Source organism: Xenopus laevis, chromosome 1S (assembly GCF_017654675.1).
Source record: "Xenopus laevis strain J_2021 chromosome 1S, Xenopus_laevis_v10.1, whole genome shotgun sequence".
Taxonomy (NCBI): Eukaryota; Metazoa; Chordata; class Amphibia; order Anura; family Pipidae; genus Xenopus; species Xenopus laevis.
The window spans coordinates 88,251,506-88,277,642 of record NC_054372.1 but is presented as its reverse complement, the minus strand read 5'-3'; the positions used below and the strand labels follow the sequence as shown (position 1 = coordinate 88,277,642).

The 26,137-nt window shown below is 37.9% G+C and overlaps 1 protein-coding gene across 4 annotated transcripts in view; it reads left to right on the top strand.

The window, feature by feature from the left end:
• LOC733328 (poly [ADP-ribose] polymerase tankyrase-1) overlaps positions 1-22,515 on the top strand; it is an 88,623-nt gene extending 66,108 nt beyond the window's left edge. For all 4 annotated transcript variants that reach the window (XM_041579869.1, XM_018243579.2, XM_018243580.2 and 1 more), the window contains exons 16-27: positions 30-249; positions 1,288-1,397; positions 3,400-3,588; positions 4,678-4,915; positions 5,345-5,427; positions 10,325-10,445; positions 11,448-11,545; positions 12,135-12,209; positions 12,994-13,099; positions 17,488-17,674; positions 19,130-19,286; positions 21,472-22,515. In XM_041579869.1, the coding sequence (XP_041435803.1) occupies positions 30-249; positions 1,288-1,397; positions 3,400-3,588; positions 4,678-4,915; positions 5,345-5,427; positions 10,325-10,445; positions 11,448-11,545; positions 12,135-12,209; positions 12,994-13,099; positions 17,488-17,674; positions 19,130-19,286; positions 21,472-21,558 (1,671 nt within the window). In that variant the 3' untranslated portion in view covers positions 21,559-22,515. The remainder of the gene's footprint in view (positions 1-29; positions 250-1,287; positions 1,398-3,399; positions 3,589-4,677; positions 4,916-5,344; positions 5,428-10,324; positions 10,446-11,447; positions 11,546-12,134; positions 12,210-12,993; positions 13,100-17,487; positions 17,675-19,129; positions 19,287-21,471) is intronic.
• The last annotated feature ends 3,622 nt before the right edge of the window (positions 22,516-26,137 follow it).

Sequence of the window (26,137 nt, the reverse complement as noted above, 5' to 3'; positions counted from 1 at the left end):
AAAAGAATTGTGTGCACTTTTTTTAATAGCATGGAGCAGACCCGACGAAAAAAAACAGGGATGGAAACACACCATTAGATCTGGTAAAAGATGGTGACACAGACATTCAGGACTTGTTGAGAGGAGATGCTGCCTTGCTGGATGCAGCTAAGAAAGGCTGTTTGGCGAGAGTACAGAAACTTTGCACTCAAGAAAACATTAATTGTAGGGATACCCAGGGACGAAACTCAACACCACTTCATTTAGCAGGTGAGAGAAATAAAATCGGTTACATTACGTTAAATGTGTGGGGTGCTAATACTGGTAGCAATTTATTTAGAGCTTCTCCAGAAATAAAGACATTTTCTAATTACTTTCTATTTTGTATTTGCGACCTTTTTTCTAATATTGAAGTGTAAATTTCATTAAAAAGCAGCTCTGGGAGGGGGGTCGCAGACTCTTTAACTATTCTTAATTGACACATTTAGTTGATATTTGTTATCTTTGGCCCTGCTGAGTAGAATACTTGCGTTTTTTATGGCAGCTGTTAGAATTACACTAATAGAATTACAAGAATACACTAGTTGCTCATATTCCATAGCTACTGTATTCAACTAATTGTATCAACTTAATATAGCAAATTGTAACAATTCAGAATGCTCCTGGATTACTGAGCTGCCAGACTGAGACACTAGATACAGGAACATTCAACATTAAACTTACATTTTGGGGAAAAAATAAAAGCTGGAAAGCAATTTAAAAAAAGTCTTTATTTATGGTAAACAATCTGAAAACAACTGAATTAAAAAAAAATGTTTGTAAGGCCCACTGGTTAAAATTGTGTAATTGCTTCAGAAACTCTGCTATAGTTTATATAAACAAGCTTCTGTGTAGCCATGAGGGCAGCCATTCAAGCACAGGATACACAGGAGATAACTGATAAGTTCTGAAGAATCCTATTGGATACTACAGAGCATATCTGTTATCGGCTGTGTAACCTGTGCCGTTTTTCCTTTTATATCTTTGAATGGCTGCCCCCATGCCTACACAGCAGCTTGTTTATATAAACTATAGTAGAGTTTCTGAAACAAATGCATCAGTTGTTCCAGTGCAGCACAACAGGACATTATATTTTCATTACTTCAAAACACTTAATTTTTTTGTTACTGTTTTTTGAAGCATTAGGGCTAAAAGAGGCCAGGATGTTTTAGGGAGGTATAATTTTGGATTGTCAAATGCTAGCTTTTGCACATTTATTGTATATTCATTACTTTTTATAGCTCTAAAATTATTGTCTTTTCTGTGCAGCTGGCTACAACAACTTGGAAGTTGCTGAATATCTCCTAGAACATGGAGCAGATGTAAATGCTCAAGATAAAGGTGGTCTCATTCCCTTACACAATGCAGCCTCATACGGGGTAAGAATCTCACAACAGAGTTTAACAAACCAGTCTAGTTCAGATGTACTGAACATAGATATGGCTCATTTGTTCCTTAAACTGTGACTCTTCTGTCCTTGGTAATGCTCAACTAGACTCCTTACTCTCAATGAACAATTCTGGTTTAAAGTTTATTTTATAATCACTCTTTCATCTTTTGTTGCTAGGATCAACTAATTTATCCTAATTTGTTGCATGTTTTCTGTGAGTGCAATGTAGACATGTGTGTATGTATACTGTACATATATATATAAACACACAAATCAGCAGGACTTTTTATTACGTTTGCCTGAGTTATTACGTTTTCTGACTGTATTTAGATTTAAATCGGATAATTACTTTTGTATAGGTAGTGGCATGAGACAGCGATGCCCCCTCTCCTTGCACCTATTTGAGATAGTTGTTGAGCCAGGTTTTCAGAGAGAACATATATTCAATTTGACAACATTTTTTAGCAGCTTTGAAAAGTTTGGAATTTTGGAAATGGGTTTCACAATTTAAACCAGAAATGTATTCAGTTAGAATGTGATATCCCTCTGTATCATAGTTGTATGATTAATTTAAGGTATTTAGCTTAATCACATTTTTTAGGAACCTGTTCAAACCCTGTCATTGCCATTAAAACTACTAGATCTCATGGCTTCTGAGGATGTATGCTTACTACATTCTTACTAAGTGAACGTATATCCTTAGAAATCTCTGCATACCTGAAGTCTTGGTGGAACAAAGTGTTGGTCTTAATTTCCTAGGGGGCTAAAAAAGGGTCCAGGGTTGCTAAATTTATTATTGTAAATAAACAAATGACGGCAGGAGGTCCCAATAACACTACAAAGCATCTGAACTTGGTGTTCTTTCCAGGTGGCATCTTTTCTGTAGGTACAACAAATGATGTGTACATTCTGTCATGTTGGCTGAATCATATCACTGTCTCCAGTAAAAAAGAATTATCTTGCATATCTTTACAAACTGGGAAATTGTAAATTCCTAGTGGAAAACTCACCATTCCTTGCAAATTTAACTAACAGGAATTTAGGCATTTTTTGTAGTCTTCACTGTCACAACTTAACAATTTGGTTACTACTAGGTCTGACATTCATTTCAGTCCCAGATAGAACCAGGAACTGAATTTCTCCTCCAGTTAGCTAATCCTATTAACACTAAACAACACTTAGGGGCACATTTACTTAGGGTCGAATATCGAGGGTTAATTAACCCTCGATATTCGACTGTTGAAGTTAAATCCTTCGACTTCGAATATCGAAGTCGAAGGATTTAGCGCTATTCCTTCGATCCATCGATCGAACGATTTTCCTTCTATCACAAATTGGCTAGAAAGCCTATGGGGACCTTCCCCATAGGCTAACATTGAGGTTCGGTAGGTTTTAGGTGGCGAAGTAGGTGGTTGAAGTTTTTTTTTTAAGCGACAGTACTTCGACTATTGAATAGTTGGACGATTTTTACTTTGAATCTTCGTGTCGAAGTAGCCAATTCGATGGTCAAAGTAGCCAAAAAAATACTTCGAAATTTGAAGTATTTTTTATTCAATTCCTTCACTCGAACTCAGTAAATGTGCCCCTTAAACCCTGTGGTATCCTATTGGACAAGCATTTTATATTTTTTAAAGAACAAGTAAAGTTAAAAATACTCAGGGTGGCTATTTGGCACATGACCAAGTTCAAGTCATTAAACATTTACTATGACTCAGTGGTACATTGTCTTGGAGTAAAAGAATAATGACTTTGGTCATTGTGTGAATGTCTAAAAAATTGTCAACCCACAGCATTTTTTTTAACCTCTCCTTTATTAGTGGTTCTTTTTACGATTTTTGGATCTATTACTGCTATTATGTCAGAGATACCGTAAGTGCATTTTATATTTTTGTTGGAATCAAGATTCCACTGGATTAAATTACGTTTTTGTATGTTATTGACTGTTTACAGAACTTCTTAACTTGTTAATTTATGAACTAATCTATTTTCAGCATGTAGATATTGCTGCTCTTTTAATCAAATACAACACTTGTGTAAATGCTACGGATAAATGGGCATTCACTCCTTTGCATGAAGCGGCACAGAAAGGAAGGACACAGCTGTGTGCTTTGCTTTTAGCCCATGGTGCAGATCCTACAATGAAGAACCAGGAAAGCCAAACACCACTGGATCTTGCTACGGTCAGTTGCCCACATCAGTAATTTATTAGCTGAGCATACTTTTTCCTAATGTTTTCTTTATGTAATCTCTATGCTTTGCTCTGAACAGGGCAAAGGTTGACCGTGAAAGTAACACTTACTTACTTAGTTACATTGCAAATCCCTAATTCTAATTACTGTAGGCGGTTTAAATAGATTGGTAGTGCACAATAAAAATAAACTCCTTCCTTCCCCAGTATTAAAAATAATGAAGATTTTATTTTAATCTTTATTACTATATTTTTTTTTTTATTATTAAAACAATAGCCAAAAAGAATGTACAGCACAAGCACTATTCATTAATCTAGAAGGGGTTATACTGACCCTTTAAATCACCAGTGTTCTATATTCCACCATTTTTATGAACTACCTATATGTGCAATATGCAATCATTGCCCTTATTCTGTCTACTTTCATGAAAATGTATTTTTCTGTTTCAACTCATAGAGCTTGTTAAAACTCTTTTGATTTTGTCATATAAACCTTCCCATTTATTTATTGACTTTTTTTATCCCTCCCAATACCAATCCCAGGAAATTTTGCAGGCACGTCTGACTACCCATAGATCATTCTAGTTTGATTTCTTTTTATTAACATTGGTTGAAGAATATATTTTAGAGGCCTAAAGGTGTTGATAAAAGCCCATATTAGTAGTCATACAGGTATGGGATTCTTTATACAGAAACCCATTATCCAGAAAGCTACTGGCTACCCGATCCGAACTTCAACCTGACCTACTGGCCACCATGTAACTGGGAAAGACATAAAAAAATGAGTATAATTGTAGCATTCTGCAACCCACAACTGCAATTCCTACCCCCAATATAACTGGGTACCTGCCCAGATGCAGGACTAGACGATGCAGCAATGGGACTGAATTTATTTTAATATACATGACTTGTTATATATGTTAAAATAAAAATGGATGATTTAATGGACAGCTATGTGGAGGTGGAATATGAACATTTGAGTGAATGTTGTATTTGATTATACTGTAGTAATCGGATTTAAGAAGTTTGCTGTGTTTTTTATGGGAAGCAAAGAATAATACGTTTTTTCCTTTCTTTGTAGGCGGATGATATCCGAGCATTGCTTATAGATGCAATGCCCCCAGAAGCTTTACCTAGCTGCTTCAAACCACAAGCCACAGTTGTCAGTGCCTCTATCATCTCACCCCCATCTACTCCCTCTTGCCTTTCTGCTGCCAGTAGTATTGATAATCTCACAGGCCCTCTTGCAGAACTAGCTGTTGGTGGAGTATCAAATGCTGGTGATGGAGCTGCAGGAACAGAAAGAAAAGAAGGGGAAGGTAATTCTAAAGCACAAACCAGATGAACTGAGAGAAAATAGTTATGCTACTGAAACATTTTATACATTAGTTGCTGGTGTTCCTCTGCTCATAAATGTATTAACCAATGCAGCCAATTGCAACAGTGTACAGAGTCCACAACCTGGCTTACTGTGCTGCTACTAGAGATGAAGATTTATCCATGATTGGTCATTAATCCAGGGTAGAATTGTTCATGGTTTCCCAGCATTAGAAGCAGTTGTCATGCTGAGGATCTTTAATTCAGCGGCTCTTGCCCAGCTACAGTATACTATATATATTTTTCTCTGTTAACTGCTTACAGAGTGAATGTCTGTTGTTTACTGCTACAAATAAGAAGCTATAAAATTGTTGAAGGAACAAAAGGAGCTGCAGTGCTGAGTTATGTCTTACTGTGTTTTCCTTTCTCAGTTACAGTTCTTGACATAAACATTAATCAGTTTTTGAAAAGCCTTGGTCTGGAGCACCTACGAGATATCTTTGAAACAGAGCAGGTAGGAAGAAACTGTCGTCTTGTTTGATCCACCACCATTAAACCCTAGTTACAACAAATGTTCTTATTTTCTCTGAACTTGTTGAAGATACCTTGCATTTAATGATCCCTCACCTATTTTCCTATTTTCGATGTACTCCCTTCCATTGCCTGCTCAGTCTTATTCAACCCACTTTTCAATTCCCTTCCTGATCCACACCTATTCTTATATTGCCCTGCCTTGTCCCACTCCTCAACCTAGTCCTTCCATAACTATCTCATACTTCTTCATCATTCCATGTGCTTGCCTGGTACCATCCTTCTATTGAGTGTCTCTCTCTCCTATGCCTCACCTTCTGACACCTTTTGTCCCCTTTTTTCATCCTACTTTTCTCTACAAGCTTGCCAACATCTCACCAGTGTTCTTGCCTTTTGTGAAAAGTTGCCTATCTTGCAAAACAAAATATCAGCATCAAGAAATGGAATCTGTACTATGTGTAAGGCTTCCAGACTGTCTGTGCACTTTTACTAAAAATAGGTTTCACAAGATTTATTCATTTGTTTCTGCATTCACATTGACAGTCTGGAAGCCACTGCTAAATTATACCATCACAATCACTCACAGAAGACAGAAACATAGGTAATGATTGACAGACTTGTGGATGTTTAAAACCATTTTATTATAAAATGGATAACGAACAATTGACAAAACACATATGTGTTTATATACATTTCACAAATGGACAGCACATACGTCAGTTGCAAAAACATAATTAAGTGCAAAATAAAATTATAACATTGTCTTACTGCACTGATAAAAATACACATTGTTTTGAGCCCAGTCAGGCTCTTCCTCAAGAGGAAGTGACAACATCGCTTATTATGTGCTAGATGCAGGGTTTCATCCCTATGAACAGTAGATAAAATACACTAAAAATACACTAAAAATCTGTATATCAAAATAAATAATAAATACATCACAAATTCATCTACTAACCATGCTGTAACCCACCATAGTCTATTTGAGCTGTAATTCCCAATCTCCTCCCCTTTTAACTAAATTTGATTTGCTCATCAGTATGTCCCTGTAAGTTAAAGTTTTTTAATCTTTTTTATTTAACGTATATCTCCCACATTAATTACGGATTTATGCTGCAAAATCTGTGATTTTACTTTTTGTAGTGTTTTCCCCACATATATCTTTCCGCGAAGGCAAACTATGGAATACAGAGCATATTGGAACAAACATGTTCAAAAAGTGTGAATTGTTTTGAAGGCGCCCGTGAAGGATGTCAAAGCAGCATTGTATGTTGATGACAAGTGGTGTCCCAGGCCCCCTCCTCTGTTCAGGGAGGGCTTTTTTGGGAGTGTCCCTTTTTTCTTGAGATGTAGATAGACTGATGAGACTAGTCCTGAGCAATTAGCCCTTCTATGTTGGACTTGTTCTCTTACTAAGCGGTTGTTTTATCTCCCCAATGTATAGATCAGAGCACACTTCACTATACTGGACAGCATAGACCACATTACTCTTCATGTGTTTTGCTGTTGGGTCTTTAGAGTGCATCAACTTCTGCCTTAGGGTGTTGCTTGGTTTGAAATACACAGTAATGTGATGTTTTTTTGAAGATTCTCCTAAGTTTTTCTGATGTTCCAGCCACATATCGGATTACTATGTTGCTTAACCTGCTATGCTCCTTCCCTCTATTTCTTGGTATGGTCTTTTTGCTTGACTTTGATTTTGTTTTGATAAAGGCCTATTCTGGGTATCCACAAGTTTTCAGAGCTCCTTTCAGATCTTTGTATTCTTTCTTTTTCGCCTTTGCACTGATTGCCACAATTTCAGCCCGATGGTGTAGAGTTCTTACAACCCCCAGTTTATGTTCCAGAGGGCGATGGGAATCAAACAGCGAATACTGATGAAAGTGGGATCCCTGTATAATTAAATATCCAGGTTTCCCCCTTCTTTGATAACTATTGCACAGTCCACAAATGCCAGTTTGCCGGCTTTCACATCTAGTGACCTTAATGTATTTGTCTGCGAGTTTGTGTTGAATGAAAGCTGGAACCTCATGTGCTTTCATTTTGAACCAGTGACTCACTCCAGGATCACTAACAACCTGATGCACCCTTTTCAAATGACTTATTTGTATAGAGTCTCTTGTATGTGGTAGATCGTAGCTGGTATAGTATAATATCTGATTCTGGTCTGTAGTCCCCCTGCCTGCAGGGCCGCCTTCAGAAATCACGGGACCGTGTACGGCAATGTTCCCAGCCCATATCTCTCCCACCCCTCACAGACAGAGCTAAAGCATTAAACCCCCTTAGTTATAAAAAGCCATTCATGGCCACCCCCCCCCACACACACACACACTCATACACACACACACACACTCACACACACACACACACACACTCATACATACACACACACACACACACACACACACACTCATACACACGTTATAAATTATGGCCTCCCTCCTTTAAGTTGGTGGATAGGCTCCCCAAAAATTTTTAAAAAATTGCTTGCCAGAGCTAAGGGGGGCCCCAGCCATGCTTCACTAACTTTATAAGCCAGGCCCCCCTGCTGTCAGCGTGCTGCAAGCATCATAAGAGAAGACTGGAAATCCCATAAGTGCATGATTTTTCTGCTATTCAGTTCTCTGTATCCTCATTGGTTGATTAAGTTTAAGTCACGGTAAAGCTGCATTGGGATTGGATAGGCTGAAGGGGAAGATCCTACTTCACCTATCCAATCCCTAAAGTTAATCAACCAATGAGGATACAGAGAACTGAAAAGGAGACTGATCATAAACGCAGCGGGAGCTCCTGTGCTCTTTTCTGAAGATTTTCAGCCGGGCCCCCCTTATACACAAATACCAGCGGGGCCCGGGGACAACTGTGCCCCCCTGATGGCGGTCCTGCCTGCCTGTATACCTCCGCATCAAGGAAATGTATGTTCCATGAATCGCTTGTACAGTACACACATATATGTGTGCATGTATTAGGATTTTACTGCCCACATTTTTAGAACAGATAAGCTGTTTAGAATGTAATAGTTTTACTATTAATATGTCAAATAACTCTTATGGCTTTCTTACATTATGGTGTTATTGGCCCTTTAAGTTTTGCTAAAAATTGTTTTGAGGCAGCTGTCATTTTCAGTACTGATAAGATCTGGTGGCTCTTTGCCACTGTGAAATTGTGAGGTCACTTTATGACTGTACAGCCCTAGGCTATATATTTTCTGTTTTAATTCTGTGTCCATAAAATGCTGAAAGGCAGAATTTGTTTGGCCCTGATGCTTCTGAGCCTTTGTCTCTGCATGGTAGTGAATAATAATGAGGGTTTCATGCTCCCAGCAGAGGCAATAATGAAATGTTGCCATGAATATGAGCTTGCTCCAAAAAGATAGAAAAAAAATAAATATTGTTTTAAATGTGCACGTGCCCATATTAACAGCAACAAACCTGTAAGCTGTGTGTCCCTGAATTTGCGATATTGCTTACCATCCCTTGAAAAAGAAGGTGCTCTATTGCTCGGAAACAGCAGCTTTTACAAGCTCAGCTTACGAGGCATTTTTTCCATGGTTGTTCCTATCTGAAATCAAATATTTATGTAACTGTTATTGTGTAGAGCCTGTTCAAAAAAACTGTATTCTTTTTTCTTCATAGTCTAGCCTACCTGTGTTTCTTTAGCTGTTTTGGAGTCACAATTTCCAGAACCCGGCATATTTCAACCTACACTACTATATTTGTTTGTGATTTAGCAATTTTCTCATGTTTCTCTAAACATCTCAGGAGCCCTAAAGTGACGAGATAGTTTCAGTTTATCCAGAGGAACACACCAGGTTTTTTCTTAATAAAAGATTTCAGTGGCCTTGCGTGAAAATTCAGAAGTTGGCTTAGTTAATGCACCTAATGCACCTTGCAAAGGATTTTCTCAGGCCTCTCCACTCCTGAAAAATATGTGCTAGATCAGGTGAGAAAAATTATTTCCAGGAATTTGCTAAATGTGCCTCATAAGGATTTTGTGTGTTGCCCTAACTACAGGATCCATTTATGAGAAATCTAAAAATCAATCAGCTGGCTGGGAAGCATTTTCTGTCTCTAATCTACTATAGTCTTCTTTGGCTTTAAATACAGCTGTCAATATTAGTGTGTATTCTTTCAAGTTGCTAATGTAGACTAAACTGTCAGTACTTATCTCATGATGAACACTGATTCTGATGTGATTGGACAATCTTAATGGGAAGTTTATCAAATGCATTATTGGCACAATGATGCCACTCACAAAAACCATGTCATCTTCCCAATAACACATTAAAAACTAAGCTGGGGAATACTACTGACTACAGATGCTGCCTCAGCTCACAGATTAGTGCCCACCGTCTCCATAGCTGACTCTTGTTTAATTACTATTCATGCCCATCTTGACCCCCTAGCCATCAATCTTCAGTCTCATAATCATTTCCCCTCTTCTCTCCATAATACACCAAAACTTTGCACATCTGCTCGGATCACATTTATTTTTTTTTCTATTTCAAGCCACATCTATGCAACAGGGCATGTATATTTTTCATAAAATGAGATCTGTCATCCTGAATGCATGCAAACTGTATGTTTTTGGTAAAAATTATACCATACCTTAGGACTAGCAAATACATTAAAATCCTTCTCTCATTTACTACTAAGCACAATTCAGCTGGAAAATACAGAGACTTTTTTTGATGGAGACAAAGGTTACAGATTTTTATTCATTCAGGTTTCATTCAGATGGATCAAATAACAGAGAAATAAATTACCTCTAGTTTTTAGATGCTTTTAAAGAATGTTTCCTAAACTGAATATAAATTGCATTGTAGGTGTTTTCATAAAATCTGTTGCCAATTGTAACTTGTTATTGCTCTTCTATTTTAGATCACATTGGATGTGTTGGCTGACATGGGTCATGAAGAGTTGAAGGAGATTGGAATTAACGCTTATGGTCATCGTCACAAGTTAATCAAAGGAGTTGAAAGACTTTTAGGAGGTCAACAAGGTACATTTTAAGTGTGTTCACGTTTATTTTTTCCCTCAGAGGGCAGGTGTTTTTTCAGATGAGACTATTAGATGGGAACACTTGATCAGTGCAAGCGTAGAGCCAGCTTAATTATGAAGTATTTCTCAAAATCTAAGCATTCGTGCTTTGAGGAATTAAACATGTTGCTGATTCCCCCCTTCACCACAATCTTGGTGTCATCATTATAGGATAAAGTTGCCCATGCATTTAGCAATTTGGAGATAACTTGGTTATCAATTAATGGCCTTCGATCCATGGCTGGACAAGTTTTACCAACTGATCAACTGTTGTGGTGTGTGGTTAGCACAATCTGGTTATTTATGTTTTAAGCAAATGTGATAGTAAGCAACTTTCATCAGACATTTATTAAAAATGTTCCAGTGTTTCAAGGTTGTTTTATAAATGTAACTGGGCTTGCATTTTTCTGTTCCATTTCTGCACTGCTGGTTCTGGCTTTTAAACAGTTTAGCAGAAGTCAGCTCTTCTCCATTCAAGACTGGTATTTTAAGCATATGGCTTCTGCTATTTCATCTTAAAACTAAGAACCACAAGTGCAGATAATAGCAACGGACAAACAGTTACTGCTTTTATTAGTGATTGCACTACAAACATCATGAAACTTGAAACCACTGAAATCATTAATAAATATTTACTGGAAATTTGCTTTTTACATGACAATTTTCTTAATTTTCTTTGATTTAGTAAAAATGCTTTTTTGGGTATACACCCCCTTTATGCTTAATCTTTTCCTGTGGTGGTTGCTTTTTTAAAGAACAACATGTCCTAGCACCTCTTTTCTAAACAACATGAAAACCTCTTAGATTTGTGATGTACTAGTGAGATGCTTTATCTGTCCCTGAGAAAAGTTATTTTTATTTCTGTTTCCCCAACAAAATACATTGCTCATCCTAGATGATATAGCCAGTGGGGTTCTAGCACTTCATATGTGGTTTTGTTAACCTGACCCTTAATATATTTCAGGAACAAATCCTTATTTGACATTTCACTGTGTAAGCCAAGGAACTGTTCTCCTGGATCTCGCATCAGATGATAAAGAATACCAGTCAGTGGAGGAAGAGGTAAAACATGATCTTGTCACCTCTGTGCATATCTGTTAAAATAAACCTCTTTTGTTATTTGTTGACAGTTGTAGGCTTGGATACTATACTTCTTAGGAAAGAAGTTTACACGTACTTTCACTATGTTGAATATGTTGTATCATAATGTGTACAGGTGAAGGTTAATTGAGACAGCAATTTGGAAGTCCGGAAAGGAAGCTGAGTAGTAAATGACCAGTTGAAAAGTTGTTTAGACTAGATTGTAAGCCACTGTCGGCAGGGCCATTACCTATTGTAACTGTTTGTCTATATGTCAGTTACTATGTAACTTTACGGACAGCCCTCTTAATAAAAAGGTTACTGCCCAACACATGTTCTATCATTACTTTACCCATTAGGGTAAGATGACCCCTTTTTTTAGGTCATAAACACCTCAAAAACATACCCTGTGCACCCTGGAGATGTTTTGTTTTTTGTTTATTCAAATCGTGTTCTCATCATCTGTAGAAAAGACTTAAGTGCAGTTTAGGTATTGATAATGCTTATGGAATTATGATTGTCTACAAAAATTAACATGGCCTTTTCTGTGTTCTGTTCCTATTATTTAAAGATGCAAAATTCTATTCGGGAACACAGAGATGGTGGCAATGCTGGAGGAGTTTTCAATCGATATAATGTCATCAGGGTAAGGCTGAATTATTTATTTGTACACTTACCTCAATGTATTACTCTCCATATTTTTATTGATTTCCTTATTTAGAAGAAATACCCTTCCCTCTATAAACCTTCAGTGATATTTTACCTGAAGCATATAAGGTTATTATGAACCTTAATACAACAACAACAACATATTATTTAACCGAGAGATTGTTCATTATTGACAGACATCATTCACTATCCCAGTGTAGATTAATCTAACTTCTCTAGCACACACACACTCTCTCTCTCTCTCTCTCTCTCTCTCTCTCTCTCTCTCTCTCTCTCTCTCTCTCTCTCTCTCTCTCTCTCTCTCTCTCTCTCTCTCTCTCTCTCTCTCTCTCTCTCTCTCTCTCTCTCTCTCTCTCTCTCTCTCTCTCTCTCTCTCTCTCTCTCTCTCTCTCTCTCTCTCTCTCTCTCTCTCTCTCTCTCTCTCTCTCTCTCTCTCTCTCTCTCTCTCTCTCTCTCTCTCTCTCTCTCTCGTTTTTTGGAATGTGTGCATGATGGAGTACCTTGAATAAACCCAATAGATAGAGACACACTTTTTGCTGATAGGAGTTTAAACCCAGGAACCCCCAGTGCTTCAAGGCTGTTCATATATCTAATGGACGGAATGTTCGTCTATGTTCTTAGAATATGAAATGCTTTATATAGTGAATTTTCAATGCTACAAAACAATTTTGGTTTAATTAAAGTTTACAGTTGTAAACGACCATTGTAATTTGTACACTGTTAATTTGTACCTTTAACATTTTCTTTTTGCCCTGCCCCAGATTCAGAAGGTAGTGAATAAAAAACTCAGGGAGAGGTTCTGCCACAGGCAGAAAGAAGTCTCAGAGGAAAACCACAACCATCACAATGAGCGAATGCTATTTCATGGTATGCTGATTTGTCTTAAAGAAATGCCAATATATGAAGCTCTGTAAAAAAAAAAAAACACACAAAAAAAGATATATGGACAGTATCAAATGCACAACCATCTGAATCGCAGACATCATTGTTTAGTTAACAGACTGCTTATTTTAGGGCATGTAATAATCCAGTGCAAAAAAAGCAGAACAATTTTAAAAGGTGTCCTAAAATGTCATCAGGGATGTGTAAATTGAAATGCACACAAGTATAGTTTTTCGAATAATGATTTCTTTAACTGATCATCAAATCAGGATGTGTTCGATGATTTACGGGATTCCAGAACTTTTCATGTTGGGTTTCTGGCATAATTCTGGCACAAATCATTCAAAACAGCATGATAAATAGGCAAATTAATTTTTTTTTAATTAAAGGGATTCTGTCATGATTTTTATTTTTAATTCGCCATGTATAATTTCATTCCATCAAAGTGACCATATCAGGTAATTTTGCCTGGTCAGCACTTCAGGATGAAACTGCTTTCAGGCAGGCTATTGTTTATCCTACTCAATCTAACTGAAAGAGTTTCTGTGGATTTTTACTGTTGAGTACTCTTCTCATACAGTAGAGAGAAAACAAGTATTGAGCATGTCAGCGTTTTTCTCAGTAAATATATTTCTTATTGACATGAAATTTACAGATGTCGATAACAAGCCAAGTAATCCCCACATACAAAGAACTCAACAAATAAATCCATAAATTAAGTTTTGTGTAGTAAATTGCAATGACACAGGAAATACGTATTGAACACACTTACTGAAATGTATTTAATACTTAGTAGAAAATCCTTTGTTGGTAATGACAGCTTCAAGGTACCTCCTGTATGGCTAAACTAGTCAGTCATTGCTCAGGTGTGATTTTGGGCCATTCTTCTACACAAACTATATTCAAATCCTGGAGGAGGTTCAGGGGGCGTCTTCCATGAACTCTGATCTTTAATTCTTTTCATATATTTTGAATTGGATTTAAGTCAGGTGATTGACTTTCGAGCAGCTTTATTGTCATTCTCTGAAACTAACTGAGAGTTTCCTTGGCTGTGTGTTTGGGATCATTTCTTCATTCATCCTCCCTTCAATTACATTTCTGCCAGTACCATATGCTGACAGCCCCACACCAGCCAAACTTCACTGTTGTTATGGTGTTTTTCCGAGTGATGTGCAGTGCCAAATATCCTCTAAACAGGACATCCAAAGATGTCATTACATTTTGGTCTCATCTGACCAGACTATATTCTCCCAGAATTTCACTGGCTTGTCCAAATGTTGTGCAGCAGCAAACTTTTAACAAGCTTCAACATGTTTTTTCTTCAGCAGTGGAGTCTTGCACAGTGAGCATGCATAGAGGCCATGTTGGTTGAGTGCATTACTTATTGTTTTCTTTGAAACAACTGTATCTGCTAATTCAAGGTCTTGATGATGCTCTGTGAGAGTGATCCTTGGCTCTTGGACAACTCTTCTGATTATTCTTTTGACTCCTCTCTCAGAAATCTTGCGAGGAGCACCTGTCACGGTGATGAAATTAAGTTCTTCCCACTTCCGGATTATGGCCCAAACGGGGGTCACTGGAACATTCAGAATCTTAGAAATATGTCTGTAACCAATGACATCAGTATGTTTTGCAACAATAAGTTTGTGAAGGTCTTGAGAGAGCTCTTGGCTTTTACCCATCATGAGATGCTTCTTGTATGATAACTTGGTAATGAGAAACCTTATTTTAATCAATTAGGACTAAACCAGTTTATATTAATTTGCACTGATAGGGGGCAGGATTGCTTTCTAAATACTGACTGATGTCCATGCACCTCCTTTTCTTCATGTGTTCAACACTTATTCCCTGTGTCATTCCACGTTACTATACATGCAGTCATATGAAAATGTTTGGGAACCCCTCTTAATTATTTGGAGTTTTGTTTATCATTGGCTGAGCTTTCAAAGTAGGAACTTCCTTTTAATATATAACATGCTTTATGGAAACAGCAGTATTTCAGCAGTGACATAACGTTTATTTTAACAGAAAATATGCAATATGCATCATAAAAAAATTATACAGGTGCATACATTTGGGCACCCCAACAGAAATATTACATCAATACTTAGATGAGGCTCCTTTGCAAATGTAACAGCCTCTAGACGCCTCCTATAGCCTTTGACGAGTGTCTGGATTCTGGACGGCAGTATTTTTAACCATTTATCCATACAAAATCTCTCCAGTTCAGTTAGATTTGATCTGCTTCAAATCATCCCATAGATTTTCGATGATATTCAAGTCAGGGGACTAATGGCCATTCCAGAATATTGTACTTCTCCCTCTGCATAAATGCCTTTGTAGATTTCGAACTATGTTTAGGGTCATTGTCTTGTTGGAATATCCAACCCCTGCATAACTTCAACTTTGTGACTGATGCTTGAACATTATCCTGAAGAATTTGTTGATATTGGGTTGAATTCAGCCGATTCCTTGACTTTAACAAGGGCCCCAGTCCCTGAACTAGCCACACACCCCCACACCATTATAAAAACTCCACCAAATTTTACATTAGGTAGCAGGTGTTTTTTTTGGAATGCAGTGTTCTTCTTCCGCCATGCAAAGCTCTTTTTGTTATGACCAAATAACTCAATTTGTGTCCGATCAGTCCAAAGCACTTTGTTCCAAAATGACTATGTCTAAATGAGCTTTTGCATACAACAAGCGACTCTGTTTGCGTGAGTGCAGAAAGGGCTTCTTTCTCATCACCCTGCCATACAGATGTTCTTTGTGCAAATTGCACTGAATTGTAGAACAATGTACAGATACACCATCTGCAGCAAGATGTTCTTGCAGGTCTTTGGAGGTGATCTTTGGCTTGTCTGTAACCTTCTCACAATCCTCTGCATATGCCGCTCCTGTATATTTTTTTTAGCCTTCCAGACCTGGGTTTTACAGCAACTGTGCATGTGGCCTTTCATTTCCTGATTCCATTTCTTACAGTAGAAAATGACAAGTTTAAACATCTGATATAGCTTTTTGTAGCATTCCCCTAAACCATGATACTGAACAATCTTTGTTTTCAGATCTTTTGAGAGTTGCTTTGGGGATCCCATGCTGTCACTCTTCAGAGGAGAGTCAAACAGAAGCTCAACTTGTAATTGGCCACCTTAAATACCTTTTCTCATTATTGGACACACCTGCCTATGAAGTTCAAGGCTTAACAAAATAATCCAACCAATTTGGTGTTACCAGTAATCCGTAATGAGCAGTCAAATTAGCAAAATTACCAACATTTTTGCAAAACCAGGTTTTCACATTTGATTTAATTTCATACAACTGAATACTGCTTCACTAAAAATCTTTGATCAGAAAACACCCCAGTACTCAGATTTTGGGACATGGGAAATGAAAGACATACCACGGTTATCTTTTTTGTTGAAAGTGGAGTAAATTATTATGCAGACTGAGAGGGGTTCCCAAACATTTTCATATTACTGTAACTTCCTTTATGGACTTAATTTGTTTTGCGTTCTTTGTATGTGAAGATTACTTGTGCTATTATCGACATCCGGTGTAAATTTCATGTCAGTAGATGCATTAGAAATATATTTACTTAGAAAAATGTTGACGTGTTCAATAATTATTTTCCCCACTGTATCTACCAGGGAGCTAATTACCTTGCCATTGTTCTGCTGATGGGCTGCTGGGGGGGAAGGGGGTGCTATCACTCCAACTTGCAGTGCAGCAGTAAAGAGTGACTGAAGTTTATCAGAGCACAAGTCATATGACTAGGGGCACCTGGGAAACTGACTATGCCTAGCCCCATGTCAGATTTTAAAATTATGTATGAAATATCAGTGTGCTCTTTTGAAAAGCAGATTTCAGTGCAGAAGTCTGCCGGAGCTACACTATTGACTAATGGATTTTGGGGGGAAAATACTTTTTTTCCTGTGACAGTATTCCTTTAAGAACCATATTTTCAGAGAGGGATAATTCCCTGTATAGATGGTCTTTTCAGTCAGAACATACAGCACACCTTCCCCTGAACACTGCAGCTGTGCCCAGCAGGGATCAGACCAACACAGGGCAGTCTGCAGCAACTGCCAAAGCATCTCCATGAAGTTAGTAGGTATAGGTGAGCCCCCCTTATCTATACAAGTGGTATATATTTGATTTTTCATAAAATGTGTGCCTTTGTAATATTTTATAATTTCTATTGAGCAGATATGTAAATTAATACCCTTTTATTAGGGTACATCGTTGGCAGTAATTTGCTGAAATTTCACTGATTGGCTTTGGCAATGCTCCCCTAGATACAAAGAATGATGACTAGAAATATCAGGTTATACTCCATTTTACTGAAATCAAACTTTTTTTTAATATTCTTTTAGGCTCACCCTTTATTAATGCTATAATTCACAAAGGCTTTGATGAGCGGCATGCATACATTGGGGGTATGTTTGGAGCTGGCATATACTTTGCAGAAAACTCTTCAAAAAGCAACCAGTACGTCTACGGCATAGGTGGAGGCACTGGATGCCCAACTCACAAAGACAGGTCATGTTATATTTGCCACAGGTATTTTCCTTTTTTTAATATCATATTGATTGTAATGTTATCTTCAGCCAATAATATAACAGAGATGAAATGCTATACACATATTGGACCTTTTACCAGATTACGGAAAGGCCATAGATTCAAGTAACTCAAACTTTTTAGGAATTATTTCCTTTTTCTCTGTAATAATGAAATAGTATATTGTGCTTGATCCTAAGATATACTTAATATCTTATTTGAGACAAAACAATCATATATATAGTTAGGTCCATAAATCTTTGGACAGAGACAACTTTTCCTAATTTTGGTTCTTTACATTACCACCATGAATTTTAAATGAAACAATTCATTGATAATGACAGTCATTGATGATTACATGATGAAGGAAGAGAAAAAAAGATACCTAATAGAAAATGAGTTGATGAATTAATGCTTCCTAATACTGTACAGTAAGAATGGTGCATCTGGTACAAGCTGTCCCTATGCTGAGCAAGCAAAGTTTTAATGTCAGGAGCTGAATTTATTAGTACCAGTGGAATGACATGCAGTACTTCATACAACGTCAGAAATGCTGGAACATTTTGTTCGTGATTTATTGGTGGCCTTTCAAGTACTGGTTCATAACAATGAAAATAATGTACTGCCAGTCTCTGGGACATAAACCATTTTGATGTTGTATTCTTGGCTATTATGTAAGTTAAAGGAACAGTAACACCAAAAGATTAAAGTATTTTAAAGGAATGTCAATATAATATCCTGCACTGGTAAAACTGATGAGTTTGCTTCATAAAAACAACTATAGTTTATATACAAAAAAAACTGCTGTAAAGCAGCCATTTAAGCACAGGATACACAGTAGATAACAGATACAGTGAGATTTTTTTTTTAGAACATATCTGTTATCTGCTGTGTATCTTGTGCATTTTCTCCTTTTTCAGCTTCAGATGACTTCCCATATGGCTACACAGCAGCTTGTTTATATAAACTATAGTAGAGTTTCTGAAGCAAAGACACCCATGGTACCAGTGCAGCACAACGGTACACTATGGTTTCATTCATTTAATTCATTTATTCTTTGGTGTTATTGTACATTTTACTTTTCTTAATGAACATATGTCAGAGTCCAGCTTGGTTCCTTTCCCTGATGTTCCAGCAGTTGCTTGTAGAGCAGTCCCTACTCAAATAGGCTGGGGAAAATATAAACATGCTTCAGCCTATAGGAACTTTGTTCTGCCTCTGAGGCATCGGGAAAAGGAGTTTCCACTTTCCTCCTAGTCTCAAGTGCTGCTACGGCAGAATGGGCATAAAAGAAGGCAGAGAATGAAGTGTACCATTTTAAATATACTGTAGTGTAATACCAGAAAGCACTGACAAATTGAGCCTGGTTTATTTAATTGATATTAAAAGTTTAACGTTTTAGTTTCTGATTTTAGGCTGATTTCAGACTGATACAGTCTCCCTTTCCCCCCAAATCAGACAAATGCTGTTCTGCAGAGTGACTCTTGGGAAATCCTTCTTGCAATTCAGCACAATGAAGATGGCGCACGCTCCTCCAGGACATCACTCAGTGATTGGCCGTCCAAGTGTAAATGGTTTAGCTTATGCAGAATATGTAATCTATAGAGGAGAACAGGTATGTGTAATGTATTGTACACTAAGCTACTTTTCAGTGGATGGGTATTTCATTTAAATGGGTACAGTCATCACATTAATAACCCTTCATTACAATAAAGTAACAGCTTTACTCAATATTTCAGTCCCATTACTTTACAAGTGTTATCTGGCACAGTAGAAGTTCAGATGCCCCTCCTAATGTAAAATATAAGGATATTAAAATTTTCCAAGGAAATTCTATGATCCTGTAAAGGTACAAGGCTGCTCTGAAAGAGGGGAAAAAGCGGATGCATTCTGAACCACTCCATTGTAAGTAAGCAATAGCAGCAACAACTAGGATAGACCTTAGTGTGCTTACTACAGGTATTGGATCACTTATTCAGAAATCTGTTAGCCAGAAAAAGTGGAAGAGACCATCTTTAGCAAATTTTAAAAAATTATTCTATTTTCTCCATAACAATAAAACAGTACTTAAAGGAATTGTTCAGTATAAAAATAAAAACTGGGTAAATAGATAGGCTGTGCAAAATAAAAAATGTTTGTAATATAGTTAGTTAGGCAAAAATGTAATGTATAAAGGCTTGAGTGACTGGATGTATAACATAATAGCCAGAACACTACTTCCTGCTTTTCAGCTCTCTTGGCTTCCACTTATTGGTTACCAGGCAGCAACCAATCAGTGACTTGAGGGGGGGCACGGGGCATAACTGTTGCTTTTGAATCTGAGCTGAATGCTGAGGCTCAATTGCAAACCCATTGAACAGTTATGTCCCATGTGGTCCCCCTTCAAGTCGCTGACTAACTCAGAGTTATAGAGCTGAAAAGCAGGTAGTTGGATTCTGGCTATTATATTAGACATCCAGTCTCTCCAGCCTTTATAGATTACATTTTTGGCTAACTATATTAGAAACATTTTTTATTTTGCACAGCTTATCCAGTTTTTATTTTTACACTGAACTGTTCCTTTAAGGCAAAACAGTCCTATTGTGTTTATTTAATGTTAAAGTTTTTGCCAAACCCAGGGATGTACTGAATCCACTCTTTTGGGATTCGGCTGATGGATTTGGCCAAATACAGAACCAAACCCTAGTTTACATATAGAAATTAGGGCTAGGAAGAGTTAAAGAGAAAAACATTTTTTTATCTTGTTTGTGTGATGAAAAGTCACAAGATTTTAAGGATTCCAATTTGGTTCGGCCAGGCACTTGGATTCAGTCAAATCCTGCTGAAAAAGGGAAAATCCCAAATGGAATCCTGGATTCTGTGCATCTCTAGCCAAAACAGTTACTACTTTACCCAATAGTAAATGGGGCTCATTTATAAACTTTGCACAGGGCAAATTGGTTTGCACAGTGAATATATTTGCCCTGCGCCTGGTTAAATTATTATATAAGCTGAATGAGTGTGCAAACTGATTTGTGAATTTCTTTTTCACATTGCAAATGGCTATAAGAGCTTTTTAAATATGGCAAAAATCGTAAATTGCAAATATTTATTTGCACACTATGCGGTTGAATTACGCAACAGCTTTGGTGGCGGAGAAAATATTCACAAAACAGTTTTGCAAATTGAGAATTTAAGTTGCTATCAACGCTATTTTCACGCACAGCAACATTGCACAGTGGGCGCACTCATGCAAACACCCGTCTCATTTGCGAGCCATTTGCGAAAACTTATTCACAATGCAAAAACCGAAAAGATGGGCACAGCAGTGCAATATTTTAGTGTTCAGGAAAAAGCATGTGCAAAACATCCATTTTCGAATAGATATGCGCTGCGCGAACTTTATAAATGGCCACCAATGTTGTTTTCACATAAATGTTAACACTTTTTATTCAGATGACAGAATCCCTTTAAATGTCTTTTTCTTGTAGGCTTTTATACAAACACATGCAATTATACAGATATACATTTCAAACTGAAAGTAATCTACTCGCTAATATACATCCACCAACAGAAAAACAACATAGAAAATGAGAAACTACTGGGGCATTATTGGAGGCACAAATCTTCACTGCTAAAGGGCTGTGGTTGCCTTGGGTTGGAAGAGAAGCTTATTAGCTTATGAGATGACGCAGTAAATGAAGAATGTTAAAGCTAGATAGAAGGAACATTGAAGGACTTGCTGTTGTACATAATGCAATTGTGATATGGGGGAATGGAAAGATGGGGCATAACTAATAATGTATTTTGTCAATGTGCAGGCATACCCAGAATATCTCATCACATACCAGATTATGAAGCCAGAAACCCCTTTGCAGGCTGCCACAACAGCTGAACAAAAGACTTAGTTAGAAACCAAACCCAGGGGATGTGGATTTTCAAGCAAGAAGTGAGCAGTAAGCGACTGACTCTGGGAAGTGTTTCCATGAAAAGGAAAGCCCTGCAAGCCTGGAAATAAGCTGTACCTTATTAAGTGTTACATTGATGGTTGTGTTCGGAGTAGAAGCGTTCTTCCGTGATACTCTTCCTGTTGAAGAATTGTTTACATGGTGCTGCCTTTTAAAAAAAAAAATTACTATTCTGAGGCTCGTTTCCAATAAGTTATCCAAAATAAAAAAGCCTAGATTTTCTTTTAAGAGTTCAGCATCGCTACCAGTGATGTGCCACAATGGTATTTCCCGAGTGCTTAAACTGGATGTTTTATGTATGTGTAACCGTAATGTTTATCCACTTTTAGCTTAAGTATCCTGAGTACTGAGGAGCCTATTTATTTGTTTTTATATTTGTGAGCCAGGACCCTGCCACGTTACTTTCCTTTGCACAAACATTCGTTCGTAAACAATGCAATATTTACTGTTCCCAACCTGATAAACTCAAGAAGCCTTGGATCATTTTCTTTTTCCCCTCTGCACTCTTTTGAATATTGGAAATGAAGGAGAAACAAAGACTGACCAATGAGCTTTACATGCAGTAACGCGATAACACTAAAAAGCCCACTTCATGCTTTGAGCAAGTTGGCTGCACATTAGTGCATTATGGGAGCTTTAATATACAGTGGAGACTTCTTATTGCTTAGTAAAGGTGTAGGTAGGTTCTGCTGTTCTCATACTCCCAGCAACCTTTGCTGGACAGTAGAACTGTATAACAACAAGAATTAAAGATATTAAATTTTGTAACAGAAATGTCCTCTGCCCATAATTTGCCACGGTTTACATCTCTGTATGTGCAAAAGTAAATCTATATTGACAGGCTGAGGAAAAGACTTCTTCTAATGGGTCTAGAGAAATAAAGAACATTATGATGAACAATGTGTTGTGTGTTAATGTGTCTCAATGCCACACTGCTTGGTAATACTAACAATACTCACAATGGTACCATGATTTTCATTGAGACGGGTGTTAATCTTTCAATGTACATGGCTAGAAGTGTGAATTGTTTTGAATGAAAATCATGGTACCCTTGTGACGGTATCACACTTTCATACATTTGTGAGTTTCAACCAACACCATATTGAATTTCAATGGAACCATTGTGATTGGATGTCCCTACCACTTCAGTTGAACTGTAGAGGCCACTCAGATGAGCGGTGAAATTTTCCAAGAAAAACTCAATGTCCGGCTGCCTTTAACTTATTTATACTAGATACTGTAATGCAACAAAATCACCAAAAATAGAATATAATCCCCAAAATAACATATAAAAGGTATTGCAAAGTGTGATCAGCAAATATGCTGTTTACTATGCCAATAAATCCTTTGTTGTAGGCAAAATCCCACTCGGTTAAAAAAAAATACACAAATACACACAAAATGTATGTATATGTGTGTAGGTACCATGTGAATGTGACTCGATCCCCCCCTAAAATAAATGTGTAAGTATAAAAAGTGTTTTTATGCAGATTTGTATCAATCTAAACTAGACCCAGAGGGTAATACAACTGAGTCTTTCCTCAAAGACCTACAATTCCCAGTACCCCCAGCAGAAGGTATGGATTACTTAGAACAACCCATATCGACGGAAGAAATACAGGAGGCTATAGGGTCATTCCCGGTAGGCAAGGCCCCGGGAGCAGACGGAATCCCTATTGAATTCTATAAACTTCACTCTAGAAAGCTAGCCCCCTATCTCCTGAAAACTTATAACTATGCCTCCCAACATAAAAGTCTCCCGGCCTCCATGTATGAAGCCTCCATAATTCTCCTCCCTAAACCAGGGAAGGATCCGACTCTACCTGAAGCTTATAGACCCATTTCCCTTCTAACTGCAGATACAAAAATTTTAGCAAAAATCTTGGCTAGAAGGTATGGGAAAGTGGTTACACAACTGGTTACAGAGGATCAGACAGGATTCATTCCGGGGAAAACAATGTCTCACAACATAAGAAGGCTGATGCTTAATCTCACTTTGGAACACTCCAATGTAGGGCAGTGGGCAATAGTAGCCTTAGATATTGCTACGGCCTTCGATACCATAGAGTGGAGCTATTTATGGAAAGTATTAACTGCATTTGGGATAGGACCTCACTTTATCTCACTTGTCCAGTTGCTATATGCAGCCCCAACAGCAGCCCTATGAATTAACTCATCATTAACTCTAGCTTTTACTTTAACTTGAGGTACAAGGCAGGGGTGCCTCCTCTCCCCACTATTATTTGCCCAAGCCATCGAACCTTTAGGCCTTGCGGTTAGACAGAATCCTCTTATATCAGGCTTTCGGATACAGGGCAGGGAAGAGAAAATACAGATGTATGCAGACGACACACTGATATACTTGGGGGACACCCATGCCTCTCTCTGCTCTCCTAGATACAACCAGGACCTTTGGAGAAATCTCTGGCCTTAAGACTAACCCTTCAAAGTCCGTTATATTTCCCTTAGGTCCAGAGGCGAGTGATGGAATTAAGGCAGATATACCATTACTGAAAGTTCAGCAATTCACATATCTAGGGGTCAAAGTGGCCTTGCTGGTGTCATCTTATTATGATCTTAATATAGCCCCCTTATTGCAATGGGTCCAGAGTAAATTTCAAGTTTGGAAACATTTGCCATTGGGCCCCACGGGACGTATACAGACCATTAAAATGATCATAGCTCCTAAACTATTGTATGTATTATGGCACACCCCCTTAAAATACAGAACCGCTTTTTCATTGACCTGGCCACTATCTTTAGACGGTATATCTGGGGTATCTCTCGTAACAGGCTGTCCTTATCCTCACTATGTAGACCAAAAGATGAGGGAGGACTGGCGTTTCCTGATATGCACCAGTACTATGTGGCTGCACAACTTTCACAAATGTGGTCTTTGAAATTCACTGGGCCAGGGGAAGCTGTGTATCAGTTGTGGCAGGAGATACTACAAACTGACCTACCTCCTTTTTATGCCCTAACAGCTATAAATCCAAAAAATGCTATGCTCTCTAAGAAAAACCCACTTCTACAATTACAAAGAGATATTATCACCATCTTACCAACCCGAAGGGCCTAGATCCGTTCACGACTTTATGGTATAATGCTAAATTGGCCCCATTAGATAAAATTGTAATTCCGAGGGTCTGGCTTGAAGCAGGGATCTACTAGACCAGGTATGGAATGAGCAAGGTATAATTCCATTTGATACTCTTAGGGAAATGTTCTCCATCCCCTCATCCGAGTGGCTGACATATCACAAAATAAGATGGGCAATGAAGAAAGCACTCAAACAGTGTAACTTTAATTTACAGAAAACACCTGTGGCTGAGGTGTTTAAGCAGGGCCAACTTGTCACAAAATTTCCACTTTCTATAAGGCCCTACAAACCACCAATCTACAGAAAACCTCCCTGAAAGTGAGAGAGCGATGGGAGGCAGATCTCTCACCATTTACTGATGAGAAATGGGACCAGGTACTTCATACTCCTCTTCGGATCTCTCCTATTTATAAGTATAGGATTTTACAATTGTACTTTGTACACAGAGCTTATTATTTCAGAACTGTACTTCATAAAATTAATCCAGAAATCTCGCCAGCATGCTTGAGATGTGGTTTGGCAGAGGGCACAATTTTACACACTTTCTGGGCTTGCTCAGAAATTATACCCTTCTGGGTAGCGGTACAGACTCGTATCAAAGGGATGCTGGGGTTTGAAATACCGTTGGATCCAAAATGGTATTTACTGGGTATGGCCCCCCCAACGCCACTAACGAGCCCAGCCCACACTATGGTACATAAATTACTCTTCTTAGCACGTAAACTCATTGCCCAGCACTGGAAAGCCCCTGACCCCCCTTCCTACCAGATGTGGCTACAGTCGGTCCAGGAACTACAAAAAATGGAGGATCTGATTGCCAGGAGAAAGGGTTCTACTAAAGCTAACATGACTATTTGGCAGCTATGGATTCTGCAGAATGTCTGAGAAAGCCTAGGGTGTCGGTAGGAATTGCCTAAAGCATGGTATAGTTAATTATGTGGTACAGGCTAGAGCTAAACTTTTCTGGTATAAACCATCTCCAGGTCAAATTATGGGCTACTGCGCGCACCATGAAAATGCCAATAGATTTTGTAATTGTCAATAAAGATGTAAGTATACAGTGATAGAAACATCCATTTCCTAGCAAGAACTTTTACTTTTTCAATACGTTGAGGATTCATAGCTGCAAGGTATAATGCATATGACAGTCATGTATTTATCTTTTTGGTCAAACTTCTGTACCTGCAAAGATGTATAGACCCAATCTGTGTATTGGGTAGTATTCCTTTTCATTTGTATTGAGCTGTGGCATCATCTGTATAACTATCTGTTTTCAAAAAATCTCACTTGAACCAAAAAAAAAAGTATAAAAAGTGTGTGTTTGTGATGATCATTTTTTGCAGATCAGGCTGAAGAGGCAGGAGGAGCACAGCAACAGGAGGAGGACCATCATGATGTGCAGGACCCAGTGGGTGATGA